The sequence below is a fragment of the Chroicocephalus ridibundus genome, chromosome 10 (assembly GCF_963924245.1).
Source record: "Chroicocephalus ridibundus chromosome 10, bChrRid1.1, whole genome shotgun sequence".
NCBI classification, from domain to species: domain Eukaryota; kingdom Metazoa; phylum Chordata; class Aves; order Charadriiformes; family Laridae; genus Chroicocephalus; species Chroicocephalus ridibundus.
Window position 1 is genome coordinate 19,030,106 of NC_086293.1, and position 27,953 is coordinate 19,058,058.

The 27,953-nt window shown below is 51.1% G+C and overlaps 2 protein-coding genes across 4 annotated transcripts in view; both read left to right on the plus strand.

Annotated features, from left to right (window-relative positions):
• CFAP20DC (CFAP20 domain containing) overlaps nucleotides 1-14,456 on the plus strand; it is a 99,880-nt gene extending 85,424 nt beyond the window's left edge. Inside the window, exons 18-20 of the mRNA XM_063348478.1 lie at nucleotides 2,791-2,916; nucleotides 3,681-3,951; nucleotides 4,591-14,456. The gene's annotated coding sequence lies outside the window, so the exon portion shown is untranslated. The remainder of the gene's footprint in view (nucleotides 1-2,790; nucleotides 2,917-3,680; nucleotides 3,952-4,590) is intronic.
• A 51-nt stretch (nucleotides 14,457-14,507) lies between these two features.
• On the plus strand, nucleotides 14,508-27,791 carry FAM3D (FAM3 metabolism regulating signaling molecule D). 3 transcript variants are annotated; one of them, XM_063348481.1, is made up of 12 exons: nucleotides 14,508-18,002; nucleotides 20,554-20,713; nucleotides 21,873-21,930; nucleotides 22,643-22,709; nucleotides 23,460-23,567; nucleotides 23,856-23,876; nucleotides 24,546-24,669; nucleotides 24,917-24,975; nucleotides 25,364-25,414; nucleotides 26,756-26,840; nucleotides 26,984-27,110; nucleotides 27,333-27,791. In XM_063348481.1, the coding sequence occupies exons 4-12, from the start codon at nucleotides 22,697-22,699 to the stop codon at nucleotides 27,420-27,422; spliced, it is 678 nt and encodes a 225-aa protein (XP_063204551.1). In that variant the 5' UTR covers nucleotides 14,508-18,002; nucleotides 20,554-20,713; nucleotides 21,873-21,930; nucleotides 22,643-22,696; the 3' UTR covers nucleotides 27,423-27,791. The 3 variants fall into 3 exon arrangements, with proteins under 3 accessions (XP_063204551.1, XP_063204550.1, XP_063204549.1); XM_063348480.1 differs by lacking the exon at nucleotides 14,508-18,002 and having other exon boundaries at nucleotides 19,380-20,713; XM_063348479.1 differs by lacking the exons at nucleotides 14,508-18,002; nucleotides 20,554-20,713 and having other exon boundaries at nucleotides 20,724-21,930.
• The last annotated feature ends 162 nt before the right edge of the window (nucleotides 27,792-27,953 follow it).

Sequence of the window (27,953 nt, forward strand, 5' to 3'; positions counted from 1 at the left end):
GCGGCAAACTGGCGTGTGCTATTTACGAGTCAGAAGTCTGCAAAGGTCCAACGGGTTGTCTGCCAATGCCTGTCTGGGTAGATATGCTTGTCCTGGCTTTGCAGCAGGCAATCATTAATGTGTCACATATAAAAGTGTACCAATGGACGTCCAAAGCTTGGACAAAAGGGAGTCCTTGGAGACTCCACGCTCTTATCCCCACCTTTAATGTGATAAGAGGCAGGCGGGTTGTGACACTAGGTTCAGGGTGAGTGTTGTTCCAGACAGGTTCACAGGCAAGTCCAGATACCCACTGTTTTCCTGTCATTAGCACAGTAGTATTTTATAGGTAAGTCCTGCTTTTCAAAATCAGCAGTTTGGGATCCTTGCCCTTTGTGTTGTGGTTAGCAGCTTTATGTCTTCAACATCCGTGGGGATTGATTGCCATAATGCTGTGAACAACACCTGTGAGTTGAGCAGCACAAAAGGCTTAGCTACAAGGACTGTGAGTTTTGCTCACAATGTTTTTCTTAATCACCATCCTGTGAACCTAGAACTAAAGCACTGCTGGCACGCAGCACGCTTTTTGTTTAGCCAATTTGTCAAAGCCAGCATTTATGGCAGGTGATGAAGAACACGGAGATTTGCTCGTAGCAGTCATGTGCAATGTTTTAGTCCGTGAGAATCACGTAGTTCTCACTAGAGCGTGCTTTCCAACAGGTAAATAGAGCTGTGTCTGGGAATAAAGTTTCAGGTTAGTGAAACTGTCTGCAGGGATTTATTTCTACAGACCCAGCATCAGCTACGATTTTTGACAAGAGAAATTTTGAAATGCAGTAAATTTTAGTAAGGCTTTATTAATGTTTCTTAGATGTGCATTAAAAACAGAGATAGCTTGGTAGAGCTGCTGGAGTCAGCAGATCACAAATCAATCAATTGGTCTCTCTCGGGCCTTTCTATGTTCCTTACACACATGAGGTGTGCCAGACAACTCTGCTTTGTTTCCAGTTGCTAAAAAACACTGTTAACCAGCTTTCAGATAGTTCATGAGAAAAAAGAAATCTTTAAAACTCTTTTTAGCCACAGCCCAGAGCAGTGTGTTTCTGTGTCACTGGAATGATTCTTCTCATTTCTCTCATTCTTTCTGCCTTAGGTCCATCTACAGAGGTTTCTCCAGAGCCCAGCCAAATAACCCGGTTTGAGCCGTTAGATCTCTGGGGGCTGCAGCAGCATTGAGTTGCAGCTCACAGACAGCCCAGTACATGTGAGCACCAGCACGGATTCCTCCAAGCAGCTGCTAGGACTTTGTAATCTTTGATCTTGCGGTACTGTCGCTTGTACCCAAGTGCTGTGTGTACATGCGAGTCTCATTATGCCAGACAAAGAACATACTCTGTCCTAAGGAGCTTACAGTAGGACATCAATATTGATTTTTCCCCTCTGCTGCAGTGGTTACTAGGTAAGAAAACACGAAAAGTCATGCTTTATTATTCACCTGTCCTTCAGCCGTAAAGCATTCTGTTTAGGGGCACATCTTCTAAACTTTCGGTCCAGTGCAAAGGCTGAAAAATCCTTGAAAATAATTTTGCATAATGCATTTCACACTCAAGTTGTTTTCCGTGGTATTTCTTTTATTTTAGAAAAGGGCTTAATCTTTTAAGCAATGGGCTACATGTAACATGAAAAGACAATCCAGCCTGTCTTTTCTATGTGGTATTGCTGATAATCACTGCTTTTCTCATGGTTACTATAGTAACTTGGCATCCTTATCTGCCACCTTTTTTGGCACCTTGAAAAAAACTATTTAAATTCAGTTCCCTGATAAACTGAAAGCTTGCCTTCACGGTACCCATGGGAGTATGTAAGTGTAACAACAATAACTTGTAGTTTTTTCTTATTTGGTGTTTAACTTGCTTGTTAGCAGCTGTACAGGCAATTCTGACTGTGATGTTTTGGCATCCGGCTGCAGGCGTTGTAACCAGCACAAATGCCCCGAATGAATCTCCGAAAGAGCTCCCAAGGGGTCACACGCAGCAGCCCACGATGCAAAGACCTGAGCAGTATTTTCTTTTTCTCATGCCATTCTAAAAGCAGTTCTGTTTCCAAGCTTGACAGTTTTCAAGAGAAAAAATAATCTGTGGACACTAAACTACATGGTGAGAATTATTATGAAGGTTCCTGTGGTAAATCAGTAGTGAATCAACAACCTTGTGATGCTTTTCATCCCTTTCCGAGTTTGTGCCATCCAGTGTGCATGGCAGATGAGAGTGGATCTGGGCAGGTGATGCTGGAGAGCTGAGGGACAATTTTGGAGGTGAGTTCAAGGCCAATGCCCCAGCTGAGCACAGCTCTCCAGCAGTTCCACCTCTTTTTTTGCTCTAAGGGCACCAAAATGGTGCTTGTGATAAAGGTTGGTTTTCTAGTTTTGTCAAAATGTGGCCCAGATACATCCCTCTGCTCATGCAGCCCCTGTACTGGTGCCCTTAAACCTCTCTGCACAGAAGTGCCCTCATCACTGCAAGAGAAAAGGAGATGTTGACACCTGAACAGCTGGTGTTAGCTCCTGGCGTCCGGCACAACGCTCCGGCATGGCTGCAGAGGGGCTGAACATTTTGCCGAAGCCAGAGCATTTGATGATCCATTCCTGCAGCTGTGGCCTCTTCCGCAGATCTCAGGCTTTTTTCTTTGTTATCTCATTCTTTTGCCAGGAGTTTTGAAGAGCAGACAGATTTGAAAGGTATGTGGTTGCAAAACAACAGAGGAAAAATGCTACCAAGAGCCATTTACTAAAAGGCAATTTTACTTTTGCAGTGTGGCTGGAGTGCTCCTGGGGACTGACAGTGTGTCCTTGTCCCACTCCTCACAGATGTCCTTCCTTGGCCACTGCCAGAGAAGAGCTATGGGCTATGCCAGCAGCCGGTCCTCTGCACTGACCAGGTACAGCCGCAATAAAATACTTTTCATAAAGACAACCAGCTAGGCTCCTGGTACAACTATTACTACACCTGTAGTGCTAGTGTACTTCTAAAGATGTTTACATTACACTACTTAGGGTTTTTATCTATTAAAAAGTTTATTATTGGATGATTGTGCATTTTATCTGCGTGGGAGATCAAAAAAACCTTAAGTCACACAAATTACAAACGTCCTTTTAGAGCACTGCATATTTATTAGGCCATCTGCTACTGCAGCACTCAAGGCAAAAATCCTCGTACAGGCAATCTATTCACAGCTACTGTTTTACCACCTGATGTGTAAAATATCAAAGCTCTGGATGCATTTATTATTGTGCTGAGTAATTTTCTAATGAATTCATAAAGCCTGGGAGACGTCCCATGCAGGAGTTTCCATTAGGCTGCTGTTTTCTCACTGGGGTTTGAGAGGAGCCTCTGAGGAGGAATCCCATCATGTCAATAGATTTGTTATGCGGGTGGGTGGCACTTCGTTTTGCATTTCCAACCCCAGTAAGACAGATTCTGGCTGGAAGGCCTGGCAGATACCTGTATGGCATTTCCCATGTATCCATGTGAAGTCCAAATTAAAATAGCTGCTCTTTTCCCAAAGACAAAAAAAAAAGAAAAAAAAAAAAGGGGGCAGCAAGTAGCTTTACGGGAAGAGCCAGTGCCTGGGCAAGCTGTGTGGTGTTCACAAGAATACCAGAAGATGATCCAGCTTTTGGGTTTCATTGTCGTTCTTTCTAGTAGCCGGAGAACCTCCACAGCGCATGTACATCCACAGTCCCAGTGCAGCCCACGGCCTGGGCACCACCGCAGCCCCTTTGTGGCGCAGGCATCTCTACCCAAAACATATCGCCGTGTTTTTTGGGACCGAGCCAGGATGAAATCAGTGGCTATGATAAAAATCTCCCTCAGTGCTGAAGTAAGCGCCTTCTGTTCAGAGACATGCGGCTCATGGCATAGCAGCGACAGGGGCTTGGCACCTCTCACCAGACATACAGCACTACTTTTCCAGGTATCATCCAGCCATTTGCCCTGTCCCAGATCAGAGTTTTCAGCCCTGTTCTCCTATTTGGAACTGTAAATCCCTGGGAGCAGGGAGAGCTGCCCTGTGCCTGGCCCACACCAATGGTGCTTAATGCCACCGGGGCCAAACTGCTACTGCTGCTTACGCTTTTGCAATTGATTTGCAATACTCAGTGGTGAATGATGGAGGGTGAACCGAGAGGGCAGGTTTGTGGTCTGAAGTGTTACTGTGGTAAAATACAGGCATGCCGTCTGTGTGCGCACGCGTCCCTGTGTTTCATAAGGGAGGCGCTTACAGCGACAGACCCTTCCCCTGCTCTGTGCAGCCTTACAGCAAGGCTGGGACTCTTTACACTCGACCCCATGCAAAACATTGAGACTCCTCCATGGTTTGTACTGAAACAGCTTCGTCCTGCCCGTGGGTATCCGCAGCAGAGCTGGAGGTGAGTGCCTGGCAGCTATTGTGCTGTTGATACATTACTCCACAGTGCCCTGATTTCTTGCAGTGCATTACACCTTATTTAATATGATCTGTAAATCCTTGTGTGCCAATAGACGGAAATCTCTGATCGCTCTGTAAGGTGCTCAAAGGACACATCTTTTACTGATGTCTTCTGTTAACTTCCAGCTCGTGAGCAAAGCCAACACACGCCAGGTGCTTAGACACCCGAGAGGAGCCTGTCAGCTCGCATTGATCCATCACTCCGTCTCCTGCTGTGACTTCCCCTCCAGAGCCGCCTTCAAGCCACGCGCACACAGACAGAAGGTATTTATACCTTCCTCCACGTGAAAGGTGGGGCTTGATATTACCTTGTGCACTGATCATGTTGAATGTAATCATGGGAACACTTTGCCACTGTTAGAAGTTATTGATGCATTGTTTAAAAGGGAAGGAGACTTTTTTTTATAGTCAAATTTATAGCTGGAGTTGTAACACTGAACCCCAGGCACAGTCCTGACGGTGCTGAGCCATGGCAGTGTTGCCATGGCAAGTGGCAGGGAAGCCGCGCTCAGCCGCAGCAAGGCAAGCGGCCCAGGGGAGCTGCTGCCCTGGCCTCGCTCCCTGGGACACGCTGTCCCCCTCCTCGGGCTCTGCCGGCCCAGACCCTGTCCGTGTGCACCCCGGGGCACCCACAGCCCAGAAAGCCTCAGCCACGGGTGTTTGCAGGTTCCTGCACAGACAGCTCCAGTGCATCTGGAGCAGCCCAGTCAAATAAGGATAACGGCGTAATTCATGAATTTGCTTCCCCTTCCCGGTCCTCCGATACCTTCAGCTCTGCAGTCCTCTCAGCTGTAAACTCCGTACCGTGAGATTAAAATGTACAACTATGTGACATCTTATAAACCACATAAATGTGAACTGGCAAGGCCCCTTAATAATGAAGGATTTTGCACGAAATCTTCAAGCACTAATTCAGTCTCGGGGCTCTCTTTCCATTGCAGTGGGTACGCAGTGCCATTAGGAAACCTTGACTGAATTATAACCTCTTACTCTTCTAAGGCATCTTTTTTTCTATCTGCAACAAGGTTTTATTTTGACCCAATCGTGAACATAAAAAGCATAAGAGATACAAATGCACTTAGTGATAGATTTGTTTTCTCTGGAAAAATGTGCAACATTGTGATGCTAGAAAAACAGCTATTAATTTGGAGGTTATTTTAAAGCTAATGGATAATTATTATTCTGTGGAATTTTTTTCCCAGTGAAGATTCTAGTTTCCTGAATGGTCCCTTTCCATTTGCGGCGCTGATGTTTCTCTTCCCCTGCATTAACATGTTACCATTCAGAACGAATGGCTGTACGTTTGGCTTTAAATTTTTCTTCCACGTTTTTGACAATTGGGTTTTATGTCTTGTATAAATCACTGTAACACATGATAAAGTCAAGCACATTCAGTGCCTCTGAATAGTTAAGTTGCTGTTTCTCCTCTGTGCAATAGCCTATAACTATATTTTAAAGCAGTTACAGTCTTTTATCAAGCACATGTATTGGCATATTTTTGTAACTGGATTACTGAGCATATTCTAACAACTCTTAAGCAGCTCTCACGGGCTATCATGTAAATCCTTCTTAATTCACGGTTTACTGACCACAGTGGTTCTGGATGAGCATCTGGTGCCAATCTCCCTCCTGTGGGCAGCGTGCCACCTGCTACCACGTCTCCGTGGAAATTCCCAAAGTTCCTTTTGAAAAACCAATCTGTGTGTTGCAAACTGTCACCTCTTCCATAGGAAAACCAAGCTGGGGAGGTCACGCCGTTTGCAGTGGGTTGACGAATGGCTGATGAACGCCCGCAGCCAAGCAGACAGAAGGCCCTTAGTCCTGCTGGCACCCCACAAGCTCGTGGGAAAAGCCTTGGTCTCGGGTGGTGCAAGGGAGTGGGAACACCCCATTCCCAAGAGCAGGAGCGTCAGGTCCTGGGGAGACAGGAGAGGACACCCAGCACTCAGGGACGTCTGTGGCCATAACCAGCCCAATGGCACCTGTGTCTGCGAACCCTCCTGGATGTCCCAAATCAGTGTATCGCAACACCCAGGACGCCACTTGTTCAGTGCAATCTTCAGTCAGTGTGGGTGGAAGGGGTTTATTTTGCTCATTTTATGGGCTGATTTATGGCTTGTTTACTTAGATGCCTGACCCACATTGCTAATGTTGTAATTAAACCTTGTTAAAGTGCTCAGGCCCCCTTCAGGCATGTGGTGCAATCTTTTTCCCCCTGAACGATGATTATTATATAGGGTGGAAAAAATGCGTGGTGAGGAAGGGTGTCAGGCAGGCTTGGTTGTAATAAATACCTATTTATCAGACAGAGGATGTTTCGTCATAAATCAAATTGTATATTAAAATTGCTGAGATTGGTGTTTACCTGTGAAACCAAAATTACTTCATGAAGAAAATAATTATAGATGCAGACTCTCTAAAAAAAACCAGTTGTGAGCCCTCATTAAATAGTTAAAATCAAGATGCTCCTGTGAAAGGCATCAGCACATCATGCATGGGTCGGCTTGGGGGGATCCCTGTGCCAGAAGCACGCCAGTGGGCGGTGTGTGTTCGTACCCCGTAGAGCTCTCCCCCACATTTTTCTGGTGCATTGTAATGCCTTCCAAGTTTAAGGTCTTATAGGATATAATAAACCCCATGAAATCATATTAAATCAGGTGAAACAGGACACAAGGGAGGAATCCTATTACCAGAAAAGGCTGATGAGTTCAGGGAATTAGTGGGGTAAAAATGAAAATTATATTAATAATGGTTGTTTATTACCTGTAATGAGGCACCAAACACCCTAACGAGCAAGTCCGGAGGCACAGTGCACACCCATGGCCGCGGTGCCTCTTCCACAGAGCTCTTCCCCTTATTTTAATGCAGTTTCAGTTCAGCTTAACTCAGTGCTGGATTTGCTCAGGGACCTTTCTTCCGAGGCAGACCCAGCAGTTACTGCCAGGTGAGAGTATCTACAGATCTGTGTCGATAGAGATACTTACACAGCTAGGTGCGTGTGAGTGCCGGTGAGCCAGTCGGGAGAGCCCCGGGATGCTCTGGAGGAGCTGCTCAGCTACACATGCAGCACTGGAGAGGAGGTGCTGGTGGCCAGGTGGCAGCGCTGACGGCCCCCTCTGTCCCTACCCTTTGGGCAGAAAACCCCACAACGCTGTACGAAGGCGTATTCAAGGCTCTCGCAGGGCCAGGGAGCTGCTCGCTGTCACCTACCCTGCTGTCCTCCTGCGGATGCAGAGCCGGGAACAGGGCAGTGTTGGTGGCCCTTTCCTGTAACTCTCCTCCAGCACTGCATTATGAGATGGCTCTTCCAGGAAGGATCTCCTTGTGTTCAAGCTTTACGGCTGAGACATGCTGGAAGCTCACCAACGATTGCTTGGATATGGGCTTTTTTTAGTCAACCCTGTCTAAAAGCAGAGTAGTTCCTGAAATAGCAGGCGTTCCTCCTGGAAGAGTTGTTTAAAGGCATATCTGGGAAAAATCACTCAAAGGACAAAGATGCTGCTGAGCCTGGGGGAGATGGTTTGGTGTGAACCTGCTGTGCTGCGTGTTGATGCACCCGTGCATCCACAGCCGGCAGCATCGGTGCAAACAGCGCTGCTCCCCAACACACATATTTGATGTGCTGGGACATCAGTGATTCATCAGCAGTTTGACAGTGTCTTAAAAGTTACGTTATTTGGGAAAGACTTGTTGAGGTGTTAAAAACAGCAGCTCGCCACAGTGCGTGCAGCATAAGGTGTTTGGATTTCATAAACTGAATAAATATGAGTGTCTTTAGTCCGGATTAGCACTTTCCCCTCCCGAGGATGACAGAGCTGTGGTGAGTGACCCTGGCAGCCCAAAGGCCTTGACTCTCACCTGGTGGGGACAGTTTGCCTCAGGAGCTGCGCACCACTTCTCCACGCAGCTCCCGGATGGATACTCAGTGACTGTTGATGTTGGGAAGAAAAGGGAAAAAAAAAAAAAAGCGCCGGATTTTTCTTGTGGAGCTGCATGAAAAAATTTCTTTATGGAGTTTTTCAGGCAATTAGCCAGCGGTACCAGATGGCACATGGAATCGTTCCTAAAAATGAACTGGTCGTGGTGCTGCCCTACATAGAAGTTAATGGATATTAAAGCCACGCAGTTTTCAAAGAGATGCCGACAGAAGTGCGGGCAGTTTGCAACCTGCATGGCGCAGCTATACAGTGTGTGTGTGTGTGTCTGCACACGCGCGCTCATTAAGGAGAGTCATTAGCTTTGGCACCGGTTCTGCAGAGTCAACCACGGGAGACCAGCTGTAAGGAGAGCCCAGCAGTGAGCTTTTGGATGCTGCAGAACTGGCATTTATTGATGGGAGAACAGCATCTTGCACTGCCTCAGTCATGAGGGAATTTCCGTAATGTATGTTACACAAGTGCCCCTCGTGTTCGGCCAGTCTGGCCTCAAAACCTCTGGAGTTATTTGCACCTTTGCAGATCTTACTATTCCCTTTAGTAGCATCAGCCATTCCCTCCAGGACCAAACTGCTGCTGTGATGGCTTTGAACTGCATCGCTGATGAACGTCCTCCTGCGTACAGCAAACCTGTTGGGAAAACATGAACTATTGAAATATGGTAGGCAGAAGAAAGACTTTTCACCCTCTCAGACCGTAATGCTTCAACTGTTGGTGTGTTTTCACTGCGAGGGATGCTGGGGTCGGGGCTCCAGCACGGGGCTTCCCACTCTCTTGGGCATCTCCTTCGGAAAGTGAGGAAGGCAACTCCAGGCTCTCGCTCATCAAATCCCTCAGTGGACTTGTCTTAACCAAGAGTAAAGGCTAAGTAAACACATCTAAACAACTGAAAAGCACGTCAACATCCAACTTCAAAATAAAGTGCAGTGAAGTGTGAAATTATACCTTTTATTCCATAGATCTCCAGCAACTAGCACAGTTCTATAACTTGTATCACGCTTTAATACTGGCAGAGTTTAACACACCGTGCAAACCCCATAAAATAATTATATTTCATCTCAACAAAGAAACAAAATCCCAGCTCACTCAGCCCCCTCTGTCTGAGGAAGGATTATAAACAATTCAGTGCATGTCGATTTTTCCTGGTGATAAATCCAAAGCAGGTCACCAGTGAAATGGTAATGTGGGTTCCCCAGACAGCTGATTTACAGAGAAAAATAGAGATGTTATTTGGTGTCCTTCAAGGCAGCGTCACCCCGCTTTCTGAAACTTCCTGAGGTTTATCCCCTACTTAAAAGAAGCTTAAAAATTTAAAGCTTAACTTGAACAGACCATTTTGGCACTTGGCGGTTGCCCCTGTGCGAGTTGGTTATGTGCTTCACACCAGATTCCCATTCAGCTTTTCACAATAAATGAGGTTATATGAGTGGTGATGATGCTAGAAAGCCAGCAGAAGACACTCCCAGGTCCACATTTTCCAACACCGTCCATCAAGCCCCAGGAGTTCAGGCACTCCAAACCCACGGATCAGGATGGAAATATTTGTCATCAGAGCTTGTGTTGGCTGCCCTTCTGCCAAACCAAGGGTATGTCTGTACACGACAAACCACAATTAATTTAACTAATATATCTATTAACTGCCCTCAAATAAAGCTTCCACACTTTAATTAGAGCATTGTGATTAAATGCAATTAAAACCCTTAAAGCAAGTCAGCAAGGACTGCAGGCACTCTCATTTCCAAAGCCCAGCACAACGCTACAAACACACAGGAATGGGTAACTGAGAATGATGGCAAAAGATGTCTTTCCCCACCAGGCACAACGCAACACGGCACCAGAGACTTTCTACCATCACTGACTCAGCCTCTGCAACAGGACAAGAGGTTGGAAAGGAGACGGGACACAGAGGGATGGGGATGAGAGGCTAAAAAGTCCTGAAAGGGGAGAGGGATATGATTACTTGCCATGGTCTGTGTTGCTGCATCAGCTCAAAACGCGATCGCACCCCTCAGCAGCACCGAGCGATGGGGCTTGGTGACAGGACAGACACAAGGGAAACTTGCAAGTACACGTTTTTTTTTTCCTTCATTCATTTCAAACCGCTGGACATCAGTTTGCTTCTCCCATCGTGTTTATTATTCGCATCTCGGGCCCAGCCTTGCTTCCATGCTTCTGACCCAAGCAAACTATGATAAACGTTGCACAGTGATGGGAAACATGGTGGGCAAAAGCCATTGCAGCATCGTAGCATCTGGTGCTGTTGTATAAAATTCAAGGCAGACAATGCAGAAATAACTCGCACAAGCGTTTCTGTGCTTTTTCACCTGATGTGCCTTGGGAATGTAGCTCAGTTCCCAGTTCACTCCAAGAACCCAAAGACTTGAAATGGTGTGCACAGTTGTGTTGCCAGAGTTGTGTCTTGTACATGGAGAGGTAAGACAGAAACCATCACGATTGCTGAGACAGAGAGAGCGGCACTGGGCAGTAGCAGCAGAGAGGATTAAATTATGCCAAGCATCACCTGAACACAGAGTGGGCTTGGTGGAAGACATAAAATTTGATGGAAAACTTTTTTAACAAAAAGTTCACAACCTTTCTAGGAGACTATGAGCAGTGGAAGACCAAAATGAGGCCCAAAACTGCAAGGTGAGTAGTAGTCAAGTTGCACAGGGCAAAGAATTTTATAATATCATGATCAATTATGATGAAATAGGAAGAAAAAACTAGAAGGGGCTCTGAGAGGCCAGGAAGTGTCATTGGGGTGGGGGACAGCAAGGAGGTGAGCGGCAAGCAAGAAAAAAATCAGGTTTCTATATATAAACCCAAGCCAGGTCCCTCGTTCGAGGTCTGGTCATTTCTTTTGCCCTTTAGACTTTTCAAAAAGCTGACACTATGCTATAACTTTAACAAGCCCGAATCATTCCTCCTAATGGCACCTGTATTCAGATTTATGTTCTGCAGTGAGCTGGAGTAAAAGGAGAGTTGCAATAGGCGCCCCGCGGCACGCCGGCCACCGCAGTTCAGTGTGTGTACGGCACCAAGAAAAACCCAGCAGGTGCGAAGAGTTCCCCCAGTTATTTCCTGTCTCGCAATAAAGACACAGTTACACCGGGTGGTAACTCTTAGCAGATGGTGACTTTTTAAAGTTGATTGCTGTAGAAATGATACTTTCTGAGTTTGTTCCTTTTAATTCAGATTCTCGATAGCGTGTTCAAATGTCAGAGCGCATCCTATTTCTATCTTTTATTTCCTTTGTGAGCAGAAATCTTCTTTAAGAAGTCTAGGAATTACAGCTTGGGAGAAAAGATAGGCTCTCTCGATAAAAGTGATCTACTTTACAAATGTTACAGAATACAATAAAAACAGTAGATGCAAAAAGCTCCACTGGCTTTGTTCTCAGAGGAGAGGTTTAATTTCTATCGCACTTTTTAAAGAGACATTTTGTCTGCACTGTAATGGTTTACTGGATCGGTGAGGTCCATTAGCAGCACAACGGCAGGATTTCCTCTGCTGCGAGCACAGGGAGGTTGGGGGAGTGGGGGTAGAAGATGTCTAATTAATCAGCTACTGCTGTAGACAAATAAAAATAACAGAACAGCTGAATGAGTACCTTACTTACCCGCCAGCTGCCTTGTCGGGGTGGCCGTGTGCCAGATGCCCGCAGCACGCAGGGTTTGGAGCTGCGCATGACCCGGACTGGCAGCCACGGGCTTTGAGGCTGCGCTTTAGCATCAACCAGGTTCAGCGAGACCAGAGTCAACGTACTTTGCCTTCGGCTCCAAATCCCAACCCTGTGCAACGGCTCCCGAAGGCAAGAGGGCTGTTATATTGCTCCAAGGTACCTACCACCTATGCCGGTGGGTTTACCTGCTTACGCACACTTCTTTACTCATCTGAGCAGGGTGGCAACTCACCACGGTCCCAAAGAGCTATACCTGTACCTGGAAGCTGCAACTAGGTGGCTTTCCTGGTTTTCTGCAAGATGTGTGTGCATGTTGTCTTTTTAATAGTGTTGCAACTGGAAACCATATCCCCCACCTAACCTTTGTGGCAAGGGACGGTGTTCACACCAGCATGGGCTGCTTACACAAAATTCACAAGGATGCAGTGCTCTCCCCCAAAGAGGAGTCCCTGCGAGGATGGTGGGTCGGCTCCAAGGGCTTCACTCTACATCATCCACCAAATCAGAAAAGATACATCTGTCAATAACTACAATATATTTTACTGCAATTTGCTGCCTCTGTTGCCAGCACCAGGTGCCAGCAGCTCCCCCAGACAGTGTCTGACCCCCCCCGAGCCATGTCCCCACCTGCAGGCTTGCATGCTGGATGTCCCCATGTGTCCCACTGCTGTTCCCCACATGAGGCAGCCCATAATGGCTCACTGTGCCTAATTACAGCAAATAGCAGCAGTTTTGGAGCATTCAGATGATGCATCCCCATAGTCCTGCTCTGCCGTAACTGATAAGCAAATCTGGCCAGCCTGGCGCGCAGGATTACTGTGCGCTCCTTCGAATATTGCTTTTAAATGACACAGACATATCAGAACTGGCCAGAAATAATCTCACCCCAGTGTCCCAGCACCAAGGACCGTCGCCTCCTGCTAACACGTGAGTACTCTGGGAAAAATGGAGGTGACAAATAGATGAAGCACCTATGTGATTTGTCTTACTGCGGACCCCTCGCCACCACGAGACAGCCCCTGTGTCCCCAGCTTGGGGCAGCTGTACCAAAATCAGTGCCGTCGTGGCAAACCGGGGAGATCCAAAGGGCTTTGGTGCAGCCACTGCTCTGCCCTCTGCACTTCACCTCCCCTCGGAGTCTGTGTCTTAGCCCGTTTATTTATTGCACCTCACTGGCAAAAAAAGGAAAGACATCCCCTGGCCAGAGGGAAACGTCCCAATTAAAAAGCAAACGATGCAGTAAAACAGCAGAGCATTCTTGAGAGCAACGGTAAAAGCCGCCACCTCTTGTCCTCAATTTATGCTGCTCCCATCACCCTGGGCATTATATTTGTGCTGACAAGGATCAGTTTAACCCCTGCCTGCAATATCTAATAAAAAGCTGGTGTGGTGGAAGCATGCATAGTCCTTCTTCAGTGTCCTAGGAATGGGTGCAATAAAAAAACTGCTGCTGGTGCTCAGTGGCTGCAGCCGCTGCCTGGAATAAATAACTCCCTGCCCGATGCAGCAGCGGGAAGTGCTTCAGACCCAGAGGCTTCTCGGACCCTTGTCCCTTTTGCACTGTCACAGCCCAGGGTGGGCAAATCATGTCAAAATAGAGAAAAATGCCAGAATTGCTGTGTGGGTCAGACCAAAGTGTCTTCAATATCTCGGGGGCCCGTGGCCTGTGGTGGGGGCACAGCCAAGCATCCCAGCACATCTCTGAGCACAGCATGTGGCCGGTGGGGGCTGCCCACCACCCCTCAGTTTTTACTAGGGGCAAAGCAAAAGGAGAAGTCCCAAAGGCTCTTCCATCGGTAAATGACAGGATCGTTCCCCTTCTCATCATTAATTGACCGAATCAGTGTTGCAGAGCTGGCATTATGCTCCGCTACGCTTTGTAATGAAATCACTGCCTGTGCGTAAGAAACAAATTTAATGATATGATACTAATAGGGCTAGAAATTTCCCATGCAAATATTAATAATTTATATCTACATTCATTTTTTTAATAGTTCTTGTAGTCTCTAACAAGCAAATACTGAGTTCTACCAGCCCCTCTCAAAGATCGTATCCGGGGAGGGCGCAGTCGTTACTGGGCTGGAGACAGAGTCCCCCAGCACGATTTCACCGGAGGCGCAAATCAGCATTTGGGAATCATGTCCTGGCCTGCAACCCTGCTTTGAAAATTAAAAGACGAGCGCTGCTTGCGTGACACCAACCGGCAACAGGAGACGGACATTGCACTTTGGTGCTGCCCAGGCCCCTTCCCTGAGAGCTGCTAATTGCCTCTGTAACGAACCTGGGTGAAATTAGCCCAGGGGTCACAGGTCACACTGGGCACCTCTCTGTGTTTTGAAGCAGCAGGCAGCAAAAGGAGCAACCTTTGGGCTGCAGAGCCAGAGGGATTTGAGGACCTGGGGCCGGGGGGAGGGGGGGCGACATTTTGTTGCAGAAGCAGGGAAGGATTTGTGTTAAATGTCCTTTTTTTCAGCAGTAAAAATGTATCTTAAAGGAAGGGCAGTGACTGGGAACCCGATGGGCTGAAAGAGAAGATAATTGCCTCGGACAGGCATAATTGCCTCAATTCAGAATGCTAAAAATGGGAAATTAGGAATAATCAATGGCTGTTTATGATCTGTGTCTATACTGTGAATTCAGCTAATACGGAGTAATTACACTCCGCTAATTCCTGGTATTTGTCATCGTTCGGTTGCAGAGGAGTCCTGCAAAACAATAAAAACAGATTGGCTGTGCCGGGCCCACAGACTGGGGGCTTAGCGCTGCACGAGCTGATTTCATTTCTAATGGTGAAAGCGGTTATGATTTCCCTTATTTATTTTTCTCTCCTAGCGGCAAAGCCGGCGTCAGTGAGCTGCGCTGCCAGGGCTGCAGCGGGTGCAGTGGATGCGCTACACAACAGCACCCCCAAAAGCCGGCACCGCCGTGCTGCCGGGGGAGACCTGGCACACCAAACCCCCTTGCCAACAAAGCACCACCCTTCCCCTCTTGTCAAACTGCCTTTTCACCTCCTTTTTGTCCAATATTGCGCTATCATCCCTCCTATCAAACTTTGTCCTCATGCATTTCTTCTTCCAGCCCATCCGGCACAAGGGAACCCCGCCGGTGTTTCACCCCGATGCTCGGGCTGTGCTCGGTCACCGGGATGCAGGTGAGACCTGCGGGATGGGTTATCAGTGTGGCGGCGTGATTCACTCCCTGGTCAATGAAATGCTGCTGTTTGTTAACCTGTGCAAAAGTGGGAGAGGTGAGACCGGGAGCAGGCTGCGGTGGGTGAATAATCCCCCGCGGCGATGCAGGCGGGGAGGTGGAATGCGGGGGGAGCCCTCGCCCTCTCCCAGGTGGCAGATGGCGTGCAGGAAACGCAGGTAGGGTTTAACGCTAGATAAACAGAGAAGCAAAGGACTGTTTCCTTTTAAAGGTGCTACATTTAACATCTGCCGTACGTGGCTTAGCCCGGCACGAACAACCTGAAACCACACAGACACAGCACTTCTCAGGACAAAGTTTGCGAAGTGGCAGTGGCCAAACCTTTCCTAAGAGAATTTGCCATGAATTTGCCCTGGTGATCACCTCCCTGCAAAGCAGCGTGTCCCTGCGGGCAATGTGGAGCCCCATGGACAAGGGATCATTGGGGGGGATCCTCCTCCCGGTGCTGAGCTCCCGTAGGAAAGAGCTCCTGGGAGGGACAGTCCTGCAGCCACTGGGGCTTTTGGCAGGAGCCACCAGTGCCCCAACGCTCCCACCACCCACTGAGGTCCCGCAGGGGCCCCTGCACCCAGCGCCGGCACAAGGCAGGAGGAGGAAGAGGAGGAGGAGGAGGAGGAGCAGGAGGGAGAGCAGCTCCTCACCCGCCAGCTCGCTCCCGCCGCTCCTACCATGGTGCTCGTCGCCGTGCAGTGACTTTGCACCACAGATTATTCATTCCCCAGCCTGGCAGCTTTTTGATATCACATCTATTATTTTTTTCTTAATTTCTCTTTCTCAGTATCCTGCAGAAGCCTCCCGGGGGGAGCCTGCGGATGAGACTGATGTAATTCCGTTGCACTGCACAAGTTAATTATTTGCCAAGTCGAGCCCAAGCTGACGCCCTGTTCCCAGCATTTGATGTATTCACTAATGTTGTGTGGGATTTAAAAGCACCTTTCTGCCATGTGCCACAGTGGATGGGAAAAACCTGGGCTACCCCAGGGCACGGGGACAGGACACGAGGGCTCCCCACACCAGCACCAGCCCGTGGGCTCTGCTGCAGCCACGTCCCACAAGAAAAGCACACGGCTCCTCATCCTCCTCTGTGTTTCCAGGGAAAACAGCCGGGGAAATGCGCAGTTGCAGAGAGCAGAAGCTGTTCACGCACGGTTTCTTGACTGGGATGATGCGGCTCCCCAGCCCCGCTGATGGTTTTTTGCTTGTTTCCTCTGAAAGCAGCAGCAACGTCTCCATCTCCGGAGACGGCCCAGGGGACCTCAGGTCCCTTGAAGCGGGAGGACAAACTCATCACAAAACAGGCCTCCCCCAGGGTGCTACAAGCCCCTTGCTGTGGGGAAGTGGGGAGACGGAGCAGAGACACGCGCTGCAGCACGCCGGGGCTTGGGGCGCTTCGTTAGTGAGCCGAGCCAGTTATTGCCGGCAGCTAAACAAACTAATAGGAAGGATATTTCCCCGGAGAGCGAGGAGGTTTCTGATTTAGACTGCGCTGTTTAAGCCCTGACTCTCACCGCAACTAAAATTTCCTTCCGAGGGCAATAATTATCCCAACGCAAAGTCTAGGCCTGTGTTTGCTTTCCTGCTCCCCGTCTGGAAGGTTTCGGTTCGGAGGCTGCGATTTCCCAGCACTCCGGCTGCGTCCTGCACCCCGGGAACAGCACCGGGGGGAGGCAAAGAAAAGCTCAGTGCGGCGTTTTCTACAGAGAGCACCCTCAGGTATTAAACTAATTCCCATGGAGCAGTGTCGGTCCCATAGGGGCTCTGCTCCAGCCCTCCGCCACATGGCCCCAAGTCTCCTCTGATGGCTTTTGGCCGAAAATTGCTTTAAAAGCTCCAAGAGAAGCCATTTGGTTCACCTAAGTGATGGGAGCGGAAAAGAAAAAGGAAAAACGAGTGGGAATGCTTTTGTTCTCGGCTGCCAGGTAAAGGAGGTTCAGCTTTGGAAAATGTATGGAACCTCTGGCGCTAACTGCGGAGCGGGAGTCTCCAAGGAGCGATTTCTTCCTTCAGAAACATAATAATAACAATAAATGATTAAAAAGAAAACGGCCTAAATCTATATCTCTACAGTTAACTGAGGACTCCTTTGGAGTTCAGGACTGTTGCTGGATAAAGAAATGCTTATTTGAGACGGGAACCTCCAGCCTCCTGCGAACGAGATGCAGTCAAGTGGCGCGCGGGGCCAGCCCGCACACGTACAGCACAGCCCGGGGGGGGAAAAACCCGCCCGATCGGGTTATTCTGCATTTGCCCCATGCCAGGGGACACTAGTCCTGGCTTCGTGCCCAACCGCTCGGGTTGCAGCACCCTCCGCCAGCCACGCTGCCCGTGTGCTGGCTTCGTGCGAGTGCAGAGGGCTCGGGCCTCCGGACCTCGGGAGAGGTTTTCCTCTTCTGATATGGCAAAAAAAAAGCGAGTGCCACAGCAGGGAAAACCTCCAAAGGAAACGCCTGAGCTCACAGCCACAGCAATGCCTTTTTCCCCCCCTCCCGTGGGACAGCTGCTCCCAGCCGCTGCCGGTCACTGTGCCGCTTGGGCGGCACGCGGGGATGCCCAGCCCCGTGCTGGGAAGCGAGATAAGTTTTGGGGAGGTGCCGTGAGTCATGAAAGGCTGTGCCAGGCTGGGCAGCCACACCGCCGAGCACCAGTTCGCCGGGATGCCCCGACACCCACGCAGCCTGCCGAGAGGGACGGCGTGCCCGGGACGCTGAGAGGTAGGTAGGCTTGTCCTGTCCCCACCGCCTCACGGAAATGGGGTTTCTAGAGCACGGCAGGAATAATGCCCTTCTGCAGCGCTTTTCTTTTGACTTGCTGGCAGTTTAGAGGGTAACACAGGCAGAGTTTTAGTTGTTCCTCCCTCTCATAGTGTGCAGGTGAAGGAGAGACCCCATGCGCTGGCATCCTTTCTGCGGGGTGCAGCTGTGCAGGTTTCATAGAATTAATGAATTACCCGTATTAACAGCAAGGTTTAAGTCCATGTTTCCACCCGTTGTGGGATATGTGGTAGAATCAGCTGCGTGATGCATGGTCCAGGTCAGACCCCTGTATCTAGCATGGCTTTGGATGGATTTGCAGGGTGTTCCCTATGCAGCGCTCCAGCGCACAGCCCCGACTGCCGGGACACCTCCCAGGCACCGACCGGGAGCCCTCAGGGTGCTGGCACCCAGGGCTTTGCTAGCTGCCAAAAAATTGCATTTCAGGTCCTCCCGTCTGTGCAATCACTAAAAACCAGAGCCTTTTGCCGCGGCTGCCCAGTGGAATGACGACTGCGCAGCCCACGCTTGCCCCTGGGCCCTCAGCCTCTTCCCAGCAGCCAGCTTGCTGCCAGCCCGACTGTCCCTCCTTTTGCCCTGGGCTTTTGGCACGGGTGGCTTTGATACAGCCTGCAATTCACGGCACGGGGGATGGCCACCGAGCTGCTGGCCACCATTCCCACGCCAGCGGGGATGAGATCGCTCCCCTCCATCTCTCACCGCTGCCACAGCTCTCGATTCACTGCTTGGGGGAAACCTCACGGGAGAGGGGAGCTGGCAGTGATTTACCTTTGGGCTCAGTGACATGTACAGAGAGCTGGACAAGCGGCTGCCAACAACAAATAAAAGAACAAGGGACCGAATCGGTGGCAGCCATGCATGGGTGACGCTCCTCTGGCAGCCAAGTGTCGCATGGGCCGTGCCAGCCCCGTGGCAGGCAGCGGGCAGGGATGCACCCGCAGCAGCCACTGAAAACAGCCTGTGCCCTCTGCACCGGCCCCATGGCCCGGCTTCCCCGCTGGCGCTTCCAGGTGTCCCGTCCCACCTTGGAACCAGCCCGTGCCCTTTGCACCGGCCCCACGGCCCAGCTTCCCCAGTGGCACTTCCAGGTGTCCCGTCCCACCTTGGCTGCGGTCCTGCCACCGCAGCTGGCCCCAGCCCCGCGCCCCTATCTGCCACCACCTGCATCCTGGTTGGCTTCCGTTTCAGGATCAGGCCTCACCCTAGTTAACGATTGACTTGTGCTGGGGGGGGGCTCACCGTAAGATGCCCTCTCCAGCCCTTTGGCGGGTGCAGCAGCTGGCCAAGCATTTTTATGAGCTGAGGAATTTATAAGCCCTCTGGCAAACAGCATTCTCTGCTTGAGTAACTCCGCAAAGCTCAGTCGGATTGACGCCTTTCAAGACTAAAAATGGCATCATCGCATCCTCCATTCCCCTGTGGTGGGACCAGCCCTGGACACAGAGGGGATGTGAACTCATCCTGCACTGGCCCGTATTCTGCACCCCTGCATTCGGTTTCAGAGAAAACCCCGGATTTTTGGAGCAGTGACTCGCTGGGTGTGGGCACGGGTGACATCTGGCAGCCGCCCTCTTTGGAGCCACATCCCCACCCCTGCACCAAAATGAAGGCTCGAGCGTGGTCAGGGACCTGCTGCTGGGAGAGAGACAGATGTGTGGGGCTCGAAAGCAGGAAAAAAGCCAAAACAAACCAAAACCAACAGTGCCAGAAGTTTCTGGGGAAGAGAGGTGAAGTTTTCCTCTGGTGCTGGAAGGAAACAGGCACATTTGCCCACCGCATCCCAGGGACCCTCCCTGGGAGGGCAGCGATCTGCCTGGGCTTCCTCTTGGCAGCCATAGTTCAGCGCTGCCGAGCGGCGCTTCAGTCCTGAGCGGGCTCGGGGCGGAGTTTCGCCTTACAACGCCATGAAGCTCTTTAGCAGTATTTGTCTGAGAACCTTTTTGTTCCTGGAACGGTTTTTAAGCAAATAGGTTTCAGGTTTATTAGACAAATAACTCTGTTTATCACCCACCACAGTTCCTTCCTTTCTGCCTCTCCTGTCGCTCTCTGGCAGATGCCAGAATACAGCCTTTTTTTTCCATCACAGTCTTGGCCAACAAAAAAAAAATCATTCTGAACGATTAAAAGAGAATATCATAAAAATCCCAGGAGAGAGCTACCCTCTTGTAAGACAGTTAGGTTCCAGGAATTTCGCAATCCAGGGACTTTGCCCAATAAATTTTACCCGGGATTAAGGTGAAGATAAATAGCCCAATAATTAAATTACTCTCTAAAGCAGTAAAGTTTATCATTTTATTTTTCCATTTCTCTTCTTCTGCAATGAAATCAATATGTGCATAGGAAAAAAAAAAAAAAACATTTGGCAAAGGAGAGCACTGTGCGATGGGCCCTGGTGAGGCCGGTGTCCCCCGCAGCGGCAGGGACAAACAGGGACGGATTTGCAAACCCAGGGGAGTTCTGCTCCGCTCACTGTGTCCAAACCACGGCCCAGGTCTGAACCCTGCCCAGCTCCAGGCTCTGCTCGGGGGAATTGAAGGGGAACTCGACAAGCTCCGAAAGCAAACCGATACCAGTTTCGAAGACTTTGTGACGTGCCAAGGGGGATTTTAAGGACTGCCCTGCTGCTCCCATCACACCCACCGCACCGCCAGGTGAGGCACTGGGCTGGGGAGCCAGCCGCGGGACAGGCTCCTTGCGTTTAAAAAGCAAAACTTCATGCTGGAAGGAACAAAAGGCAGGAGCCTGGTGCTGTCCTGCCAGATCCAGCCGCAGGCAGTATCCGTGCTCCAAAACCTTTAAACTGCCCATTTTCAGGTCTCTGGCTCTTCCACTGCCTCAGTGAAATGGGCTTTTTCACGTCAGCTCTGACATGAGGTTAAAACCCATTTCAGGGATACCGTGCCGGGGGGCTGGGATAGGCCAGGACAAGGTGGCACAGGGGAGGGCTGCGGGGGCTGCAGACCCCTGTGCCGCCTCCTGCGGAGACAGATCCCTGCTCACGGCCACTCAGCCCGGGGAGGAGCAGCTGCAGAGAGAACAGAGATGCTGCTGGGAAGCAAGTGCGCTGGGCTGATACGCTATCAAAACCACACTGCCGTTATCCAGGAGGGTACACAAATACCTTCCAAGGTTTCCTTTAAAATGCAGATAAGCCATGAGGCCACGCTCCCATGGGAAGCCGTTAGCTCCCGCCGGAGCGGCTTCGGCAGCTCCTCCTTGCCGCTGTGGAGGGGCCTCGTGGGGAGCAGTGTTGGGCTCCAGCTTCCGACAGCCGCTCCGCCAGGCACCGGCCACCCTGGCCCGCTGCAAACTCCCTCCAGGGTCTGAGGCCAAGCAGGAAAGTGGCAACTTTCCTCCTGCAGCGCAGATTGGTTTCCTCTTTGTTTTTAAGGCTGCCTAAAAGCCTCATACAGCGATGCTGCAACTTACCCCAGGGTGCAGGGGAAGCAAAAGGAGGAACATCCCACCACGGGAGATGCCAGGGCACCCGAGGGAGGACATTCCATGGCCACGGTCAACCACGTGGCCACGGGCACTTTCCCTGAAGTCAAGCCCTGGGAGGGACCCGCAGCAGGGCTGGGCAGGAGGCAAAGTTCTCTTCTTCCTCGTGACGCAGCAGCCTGAAATCAACTTTCAGCCCAGCCCTGTGACAATCCATTGCTCCTTATTTACCCTTCAAAGAGGAAAAGCAACTCTCAGCACAGCTTTTTTACAAATTTTTCTATGCCGAGCCTCACGAAAGGGCTGCTTTAGTTAATACTTGGCTCTTCAACTCTGAGCACACGTCTCACAGGTGACAATTTGCCTTAGGACTCCAGGGTGGTTTCCAGGACGGACGTTCACCCGGCTGCATCCCCAAACTTCACAGGTAGGAGTGGGTCCCCAGCCCCCAGGAGCCCGGTGCGTGGGGTGGGAGGCGCCTGTCCCATCCATCAGGGCTGGCAGTGGGAGGGAGGGGGGCAGACAGACTCGCTTGGGTAGGAAATCATCGTAGAATCATAGACTGGTTTGGGTTGGGCTGGAACATTAAAAGATCATCTAGTTCCAGCCCCCCTGCCCTGGGCAGGGACACCCTTCCCTGTCTGGTTTTAAGGAGGACAAGCTTGTTCCCACAGATTCCTCTGACTGGGCCAGGCCAAATCGCAGCTTGTCCTCAGACGGCATTTTGCAGCTCCTAATATCTGAAACCTGCTTTGCATAATCACAGAAGGAAATCGGAATAAGATGCAGCAAAGCCATGATTGAAAATGTGCTCCTTGAGCTCACGGCAATAGAAAAGCGTTACTGAGAGAAGGATGTGGAACGGGAAGGCACAGGGCAGCAGACAGCCACAGTGAAGAGTTCAGAGGCTTAAAAATGAAGTAATCTTCATCGGGGCAGGCTGCTCCACCATACGGGAGCCAGGACTTCAACGCCAGGGTGGCACCAAGCACATGTGCCTGTTAGGACTCTATACGTGTTTGGTGACCTCTTAGTGATTGCGAATATGCCTAAACATAGCAATTATTGTTTCATCTAATACCTGCCTGGCTTAGGTGGGTTGCAGGTAGGCTTTATGGTATTTCCTTCTTTGTCCTCAGGGTGACTTGTGACTGTGTCCCACCCCCTCGGTTGGGCTCTCTCTCCCCACCACCATGCGGGTGACAGGTAAGAAGGGAGACATTTACTTTGTCCATTTTTCTACAGTTCTTTCTGCCGCTCTCTTCCAGGGTACCCTGAGCTTCCCCTGCCAGCGCCATGGGCAAGGGCCTTTCTATAAGGTTTTTAAAAGATTTGCGTAGATTTCAACCTATTGTATTTTTCCCAGTGAAACCCTCTGCGGCTGGGAAGAGATGGCTATTGAGACGTTCCTGGTTCCATAAGAGCCATTCAGCTGCAATAGAAGTATATTTTTCTACTCTCTTTCCGTGCAGGACTGGAACGTTTTGCTCCGATGAGCGCTGCTTTAAAGCCAAATGCCAATCACATTTGTATTAGCAGCTGCTCAGCTGTAGCTAGTGACTAATTGGGGGATAGCAGCCTTCCCAGCGCTGGGAATGTAAGAAATATTTGGATTTACATAGCTTTGTAACTAATTATCAGATTTACTTTAATGCAGAGAGAAATATGAATAGTGCCTCCCGGTAGAAGGGCAATGCTTATCTGAACATCTCCACACGCCTAGAGATATTGATTAAAAGATCCAGAGTCCTTTCAGAGAATGAAGGAAGGAGGGTTAGCAGAGGATGAAGGAAGGAGGGTTAACATGCCACACAAGCACTGGCTGCCACCCTGTGCTTGGGTAACCTGGGGACACACGGACCAAGTCCCCAAGAAGCCAGACGGATGGTCCAGTCCCCGGCCCACGCTGCTGCTGCTGCTGCTGCTCTCACCTGGCTCCTCTCCCACCCCTCACAGGCATCATTCGGATCCTGGTACTGCTCATCACGCTGCTGGGCACATGGTTCATCATGCAGGCATACTTCGATCACAGCGGGAAAGTCATGAGCCTGCGGAGCTGGCTGGGTGAGGTGATGGTGGGGGTGCGGATGGGTCCGGAGGGAGGGTGTGGGTGGCCCCATTGCAAGCCAGACCCCACAGATGCATATAGTTGCCACGAACATTTGCACTGGCCAAGGCTGTAGCCTGCAGCTGTGACCATCAGGGCAGGGAGGGCCCAGCGCAGTGGGAAGCTGCACTGGGGCAGGTAGCTCTGGGGATGCTCACAGCCATGGAGAGAGGTTTCAGATGGACGGACTGGGGAAGAGCCAGCAGCTCTCCGGGGTGTCTAACCCTCCTGCTTCGTACCCACAGGTGTCACCAACAAGGTCAGAAGTGAGTACTGCTCTCGTCTTCATCTCCATCATGCAACACCTCTCCGGGGCTGAGGGCAATGGCAGAAGAGCAATAGCTGTCCTTGAGAGCCCCTTTCCCAAGGCAAAATCCCACCCTCCCAAACGCAGGAAAACTCCATTATTGCACACAGCAGCAGTGCCTTTGGTGGGCTCTGCAAGCACACAAACACTCACACGATCCCCCTGCCCCAGCAGAGGCACCCCTGGGCCACAGACTACAGCAGGGCATGGGTCAGAGGCCCTGGTCTGGGCAGCGTGACACAGGTCCCTGCCCTGGCCAAGAACAGGGAAGCTCTGGGCAGAAAAAGTCGCAAGAAGCTGGCCTTGAATGAGCTCCGAACGCTCCCTGGCACACAGCCCTCTGCAATCCCCATGGCATCAGCTGTGCCGTCCTGCTGCTCACACCCGGGGTGGCACCTGGCACGCCGGCCAGCCCATCCCACCCCACGTCTTGGCACCATAAACCTCAAACAAGAAGCTTGTCCCAGCCCCAGGACAAGTCTCCTTCATGCGAGAAGCTGGTCCAGGTGTTGCCCCCTTAGTGGCCCAATGTGCCCCAGTGACAGCCCTGCTCAGCCCCTTGAGGACACAGCTGGTGTCCCCCCCTGGGGCCAACGCCATGGCTTCCAGCTCCACTCCTCCCTTGCAGGCCAGCAGCCACCTCGGCACAAGTGCGGGAACCAGAAGAGCTGCCCACCAAACTATTTTGCCTTCAAGATCATCAGCGGCGCTGCAAACGTGGTGGGACCCTCCATCTGCTTCGACGACAGGATGTGAGCAGCACAGGGCAGGGATGGCCTGGGCTTGAACAGGGCACGTTTGGCCCCCGCCAAGCACATTGATGGCCATCACAGCGCGTTTGTGGTTAAAAAAAAAAAAAAATTTGGAAATCGTTTTCTTTGCTGCCGCTTACGGGGATATTTTGCTGTCTGCGGCTGCTTTGCCCCATCACAGTTTCGCTGGCGCCAGCACCTCCAGGGCATCCCTGCACTTACTGGTGCTCTCTGCTTTCCTTTCCAGCCTCATGAGCAGCGTGAAAAACAACATTGGCAGAGGCCTGAACATCGCGCTGGTGAACGGTGAGTCAGGGGGCACTAACCCCCCTCTCCCCATGCCCGGGGTCCCCCTCCCTGCTCCCTGGTTCCCCAGGGAGGGAACAGGCCACTGGGGACCCTGTCCCAGGCACCGTGGCTAAGCCAAAAACACATCAGTCAGGTGTCCCACGGGGTGCACAGCCACAATGATGGTTGCAAGCACTGCCAGGGAGATGGGAACAAACCCACCTGGGTCGTGCGCGATGGCTCCGTGAACTCCACCAAGCAACGCGTTTGCCATCGCAGCAAATATGACAGACTGAGGGAAGAGCAAAGCCTTTTGCAGCAGGAACCCCAAGCCGGTGGCCAGGCAAAGCCTAGAGCCACCCCAGTGCAAACTCACTGTGCTCTGTCTTGAATTTTAACCTTTCAGGAACAGACGGGAAGCTCCTGAAAACGGGCACATTCGACATGTACTCCGGAGGTAAGTGCGGTCGCTTTGCTGCTCAGGGGCTCCCAGCCAGGGCTCACACCGGCACTGCGGGCTGACGGCCACTTAGGCTATTCCTCTGGCGTGTATTTAAGATAAAGTCTAGTGGACTTTGATCAGGATTGCCAGCTCAGGTGGTAAAAGCTCGGCTTTCCCTGAGGCCGTTGAATTCGGAGTCCTCCTAACGCATCCACATCCAAGGTTGGCTTCTCGCTCCTTTTACGTGCATGGAATAGCCTGCAAAACATAATTCCACTAAACTGAATAAACCAGGGCACTTGAGACCTGAGAGAGGTTACTTTCTGAGATCAGGTAGTTACACTAATCCTGAGATTTTGCAACTTTCAACTCGGTTTTTGAATGCTGGTGTTATCCGAGCAGCAGCTTGTTTCCCTGGCTTTCACAGGAGGATAAATGATGAGCTCAGGGCACGGCAGGGGAGATGTGGCCCCCAGCCCCAGCCAGGCTGGGCACAGGGAGCAGAGCCTGGTGACAGCAAAGACCACATCCCTGTGCTGCCAGCTTCAAAAAAACAAATCTTCCTAACAGCAAGATGCCCTGAGCCGGGGCAGCACCCGCTCACAGCCCGGCTGGCACTGACCTGCAGGATGCTGTAATCCCACCACTGTTGCAAAGCTGTTACCAAACTCCCCAGAGTTATGGCAGGACTCCTCAAAACCACATGCTAAAGACACCACTGCGGTGCTTTTGATTTACCCTTTGCTGTTTGAGCCTTCCCCAGGGATCCATCCACTTTCTGCTTTTTGGTTTTGCAACCTATGCTTAGTAACGCCGGAGTTTTAAGGAGGAACACCAACATCAGGAGGTTTCAGGCTGAGTTTGTGAGCGAGACGCGCGGTGGGAGAGGCACTGGGAAGGAGACAGCAGTCGGCTCCTGTGCCACTAGATGGGGCGTTCGACTCGAGCATCCCAGGGATGTGGGATGAGGAATAATTCCCACTACACAGTGGAAGGCATGACAGCAGGGCAGGCAGCTCTGCGGCCGAGGGGGTTCATTTCTTGTGTTGGGATCGAATTCAGGTAACGAGATCTCACAGGGAGTGAGCAAACTTTAGATGCAAATTCCCCCCTACAGTTGTACCGGCAGGAGGAAAGCGGCAGCCCCGGGCGCTGCAGGAGAACCCATGTGGGAGCACAAGACGGGGAATGCCACATCTGGGAGACCATCCTTCCCCAGACTCACGACACCAAATCCCAGCTAGCACTGGCACAGCCAAGATACTTCCCACCCACCCAGGGGAGGTTCTCCCCCAGCTGCCATGCAGCAGCCCCTGCTAAATCCCTTTTTCTTTCCCTAATGCTCTTCTCTCCCAGACGTTAACAAACTGGATGCCTTCCTCCAAGAGATCAAGGCCGGCACCATCGTGCTGACAGCCAGCTACGATGACCCTGCCACCAAGTGAGTTTGGCCCTGGGAGCAACACCTGGCTCCTCAAAAACCCGCAGCTGTGGGGAGCTGGAGGTGCTGCTGCCAGCAGCAGAGAGGGGACGGGAGAGGACACTCACCTGGCACCACACTAACACCCTCTCACCCTCTTTCAGGATGAATGACAAAGTACGGGCACTTTTTGTGGAGCTGGGCAGCAACCATGTGAAGCAGCTGGGCTTCCGGGACAACTGGATCTTCTTGGGAGCCAAGGGGATGAAGAACAAGAGCCCCTTTGAAGAGGTACATGGCCCTCCCCTGCCACCAGCTCTGCAGGCTCCCATCCTCTTCATAGCACCTCCTGAGCCACATCTCACCTACCTCTCTGCAGAAGATGTGGGCCAGCGGTGTTATCCCCCACGTCAAGCCAAGCTGCAAGTTTTGCCACGATGCAAACTTGTGCTGCGCCACCAACCTCCTCATTCATTTTTTTCCCCTCTCTCTCTCTCTCTTTTTTTCCTGCAGCACATCAAAAACGATCGGAAAACAAATAAATATGAGGGCTGGCCTGAGATGCTGGAGATGGAGGGCTGTACCCCCAAGAAGATGCATTAGCATCCAGCCCCAGCCTGCCACGGAGGGCAGTTGCCACCAGTCTCGCAGGGACACCAGCCCCACCGCACCGACCCCAGGCCCTGCCACCGCCCGGTCACACGGCCCAACGGTGGCTGCCTGCTCCCAGGGACCCGCTGTTTCCGAGCAGGGGCTGCGCAGGACTTGGAGAAGAGCTGTACAAGAGCCTGCAGAGCCTGAACAAATGCCCAGCCGCATTTCAGACGAGCTGTCCTCATTTATGTGTCAATTTAGGTTATTCAATGTTTCTGTCCTTAAACAAAAAACTTTGTAAGAAGGTTTTTCAGATTTCTTAAATAAGATATCTAATTATAAAACACTGCCTTCTCGCTTCCATTTTCAAGCATAAACCATGCTTTTCCCTGCAGGAACAGCATGCCACGTCTTCTGCCCCCAGCCAGGCATCACCATCACCCATCCCACGGCGCTGCACACGGGTGCTCCCCCTCCCCACATGGCACAGGGCAAACTCATCCCTGGGGATGCTCAGACTTGGGTGGTTTCCCCCTGGAG